The sequence below is a fragment of the Lipotes vexillifer genome, unplaced genomic scaffold, assembly GCF_000442215.2.
Source record: "Lipotes vexillifer unplaced genomic scaffold, Lipotes_vexillifer_v1.1 scaffold1016, whole genome shotgun sequence".
Lineage (NCBI taxonomy): Eukaryota > Metazoa > Chordata > Mammalia > Artiodactyla > Lipotidae > Lipotes > Lipotes vexillifer.
In genome coordinates this window covers 452,421-455,970 of record NW_006769290.1, presented here as the reverse complement: position 1 = coordinate 455,970, position 3,550 = coordinate 452,421, and the positions used below count along the sequence as shown (strand labels likewise).

General features: G+C 46.7%; 1 protein-coding gene across 2 annotated transcripts in view; it reads right to left on the bottom strand.

Annotated features, from left to right (window-relative positions):
• Positions 1–633, bottom strand: part of PCNP (PEST proteolytic signal containing nuclear protein) — a 13,628-nt gene extending 12,995 nt beyond the window's left edge. The window contains exon 1 of one of the 2 annotated variants that reach the window (XM_007445543.1): positions 548–633. In XM_007445543.1, the coding sequence (XP_007445605.1) occupies positions 548–611 (64 nt within the window). In that variant the 5' untranslated portion in view covers positions 612–633. The remainder of the gene's footprint in view (positions 1–547) is intronic. The other variant, XM_007445542.1, reaches the window with a different exon arrangement.
• Between the last annotated feature and the right edge of the window lie 2,917 nt (positions 634–3,550).

Here is a 3,550-nt window from a genome sequence, read left to right as displayed (position 1 = left end):
CTTTCCCTCCATCGCCTTGACCCATCCCATTACAGGATCAGAATTAGGCGTGAAAATAAAGAAAAAGGCCAGGGTAGTCCACCTCCTCAGTGAAAAGGGAGCAGCAAACTAACTCCTAGGTGTAACTGAGAGGCCGGCACCGTCGGAAACTCGGCCTGCGGCCAGTTTCTGCGGCCACTGCTCGGTGACTCGCACTGAGCGAGCGCCCGTGTGCGTTTTGTGTGATTGCGTCCGCACCGCCACTCCTAGTCCCACCCCGAGTTCGGTCCCCCTTTCTGGGGCCCATCTCCCTTCTCTTCGGAAGCAGGGCCTCCGCTGGGGCCAGGAGGTGACGAACAGTGACCGGCTCTCCCCCGGCAAGGAGGCGATGTGGGCCCGGATGCCAGCAGGCCGCACCGGGCGTGCCCAGGGCTTGTCTGGGCCCAGCACCTGGCCGGGTGAGCGCCAGATCCGCCCTTCTCGCCCCGGCCTATTCCCCCCACCCCGGGGAGCTCAAAGAAAGGCCCAGAGCACCCCACGTAACCCGCGACGCTGGGGTTATGTTCACCTCCGGCGGCTCCAGCTCGCTGCGGCTTTTCAGGCTTCTCCTCTCCCGCCTTTCCGTCCGCCATTTTCCCCGCCGCGGCCTCCCCTGCAGCCACGCCAAGGACGTCACGGCCCCGCCCAGCAACCATTGAGCTTCGGAGCCCGCCTTGGAAGCGGCAGCCTAGAGCGGCCCTAGAGAGTGAAGGGCCTCTCGGAGATTGAAGTGAATATGATATCATCGGCGAGCGTCCTCTGAGGGAAGGGCGGGGTAGGTTGAGCGGTCCGAGGACTGGTTAGGGACTTGACTAGAGGTGGGTTAGATTTTCATGGTTTACTGGCGGATTCAGGGAAGTGAGGGGAGGTGGGATCATAACCCTGGAAACGTTGGTGAGCTCAGGTGAGGTTTCTGCAAACTGGCCGACCGAAGCTAGCCAGACTCTCATTCTGTCTGGTTTGCTAGATCACGTGTACCCACTCAAAAAAAAAAAAAAAGGACCGAATTCTTATTCCTACCTAAAAGCAAAATCAACGTTTATCGAGCGCCCTCTTGTGTCAGGCGCTATCTCGTTTAATCCCCACAATAGTCCAATGCGGAATTGCCCTCTTTTAATTAGCTGTGAGAGTTGAGGCCAAAGAAAAATTTGTCTAAGGTCGCGTAGGCAAGTGGTAAAACTGATTTTTCTACAAGCTGCAATTTCGGTGTCAAGAGAAGTTACTTTGTTACGTGAAGACCACAGTAGTTTCTGCCTTACTTAGAAACCTTTAGTGTATCCCCAGAGTTTGCAGAATGAAGTCCAAGCGTTATATTGGGCCCCAGCCTAACTTTTCAGTTTCATCTTCGCTTTTTCTCTCTATATATACTGCCCTCTTGCTATACGGGGTCGATTCCTTGCCTAGGGAACTGTAGTTTCTGGGTTTGCAGTACAATATACAGTGAGTGTTACAGAAATTGGTCTTATGGAGTCAGAACTTGGGTTGGAATCCCTTTACTGGCTGAGTAAACCTTGAGGGTTTCTTACTGTCTACAGACCTATGTTTCCTTCTCTATAAAATAGAAATAATAATAGTACTTCCTCAAAGGGTGGTCCTGGGGATCAAATGAGATAATAAATTCCATATACCATTCTTTGATCATTGTATACTTCCCTCAATATGTGTTAAAAAGAAAAAAAAGTTCTCCCTAGGCGGCTCAAAATTTCCTTGCCCACAGAGACCATTAAAAAAATTTTTTTTTTCTTCACAGCAGTTTGTATTGCACATTTCATATATGAAAGGTGCTCAGTATTTGTGATTGGATGACTCCTCAGGCTCCGAGTCTGGAGAATGCAGAAAGAATCAAAGTGTGTTTCCCACGACAGAAACAGGGTGGTTTGCTGATACGGTGATTTGGTGATTTGAAGTCCCTGGTCCACCATCTATGACAGTATATGTAAAAGTGCCCAGCAAACTATTTTACATAGAATAGGTAATTCATGTTTGTTTTATTTTTCCTAGATGTGATCTTCAAAAGTTACTTAATCGCTGAGTCTCTCTCTCTTTTTTTTTTTTGCCCGTACCAAGCGGCTTTCAGGGATCTTAGTTCCCTGACTAGGGACTGAACTCAGGCCCTCTGCAGTGAAAGCATGGAGTTCTAACCACTGGACCACCAGGGAATTCCTGAGACTCTTACTTTTAATCATTTTTTAAATGGAGACATAGGGACTCGCCTGGTGGGACAGTGAATAAGACTCCATGCTCCCAATGCAGGGGGCCTGGGTTCCATCCCTGGTCAGGGAATGAGGTCCCACATGCATGCCACAACTAAGAGTTCACATGCCACCACTAAGGAGCCTACCTGCTGCAACTAAGGAGCCCACGAGCTGCAACTAAGGAGCCCCCTGCCACAAGTAAGGAGCCCACAACTAAGACCTGGTGCAACCAAATAAATAAATAAATAAATAAATGGAGACATAAACATGTGATTTTTATTTGTAATTATGTATGTATTTGCTTATATATGCTTTTTTGGAGTTTTTATGTGTATCCATTTATTGATTGCTGGGAATACAGCTTATTGAGGATACATGACATGATGCTTATACTTTTAAATGAGAAAAATGAAATTTAGAGAGGTCACATACAGCTATTCAGTTCCATATACCACACTGCAGAAGTTAAGGATGGAAGATATCAATCCATTCACCTGTCTGTTCCATGAGGTCATATTGTGCCTATCTTGCTCACCATTGTTTCCCTAGGACCTAGATTATACCAGTTTTCAATAAACATCCATTGAAGAGGTGAATGCAAGCTTCAGTAACCCCAAGCAAATGGGTTAATGGATGAAAAGGCAGTGGAGTGCAGGGCAAAGAGCAGCAGCATTGATTGCATCAGACAATACCGAATTTAGATTATAACCCTGCTATTTGCTAATCTGTGAGTTTGAACGGATAAGGTAATCTTACTGAATATATTTTAACTATAAAAATGTACTAATACTTATAGGATTACTGAGAGGAATAAATGTGATAATACAGGTAAAATTTGTAATACAGTGCCTGGCTTGTGGTGGGCACTTGCTTAATAGTAGCTATTGTTTGCAGTCTCTAAAGAGCTATTCAAATAATGAGTAAACAAGCTGAAAATGGAGAGTAATATAGACAACTATTACTATAATTTATGTAGGTTTTTAAAAACTTATTTATTTTTGGCTGCGCTGGGTCTTCATTGCTGTGCACGGACTTTCTCTAGTTGTGGTGAGTGGGGGCTACTCTTCGTTGCTGTGCATAGGCTTCTCATTGCGGTGGCTTCTCGTTGCAGAGTATGGGCTGTAGGCGTGCGGGCTTCAGTAGTTGTGGCACGCGGGCTCAGTAGTTGTGGCTCGTGGGGTCTAGAATGCATGCTCAGTAGTTGTGGTGCACGGGCTTAGTTGCTCCACAGCATGTGGGATCTTCCCGGACCAGCATATATATATGCCAACATATATATATATATATTTTTGTGGTACGCAGGCCTCTCACTGCTGTGGCCTCTCCCGTTGCGGAGC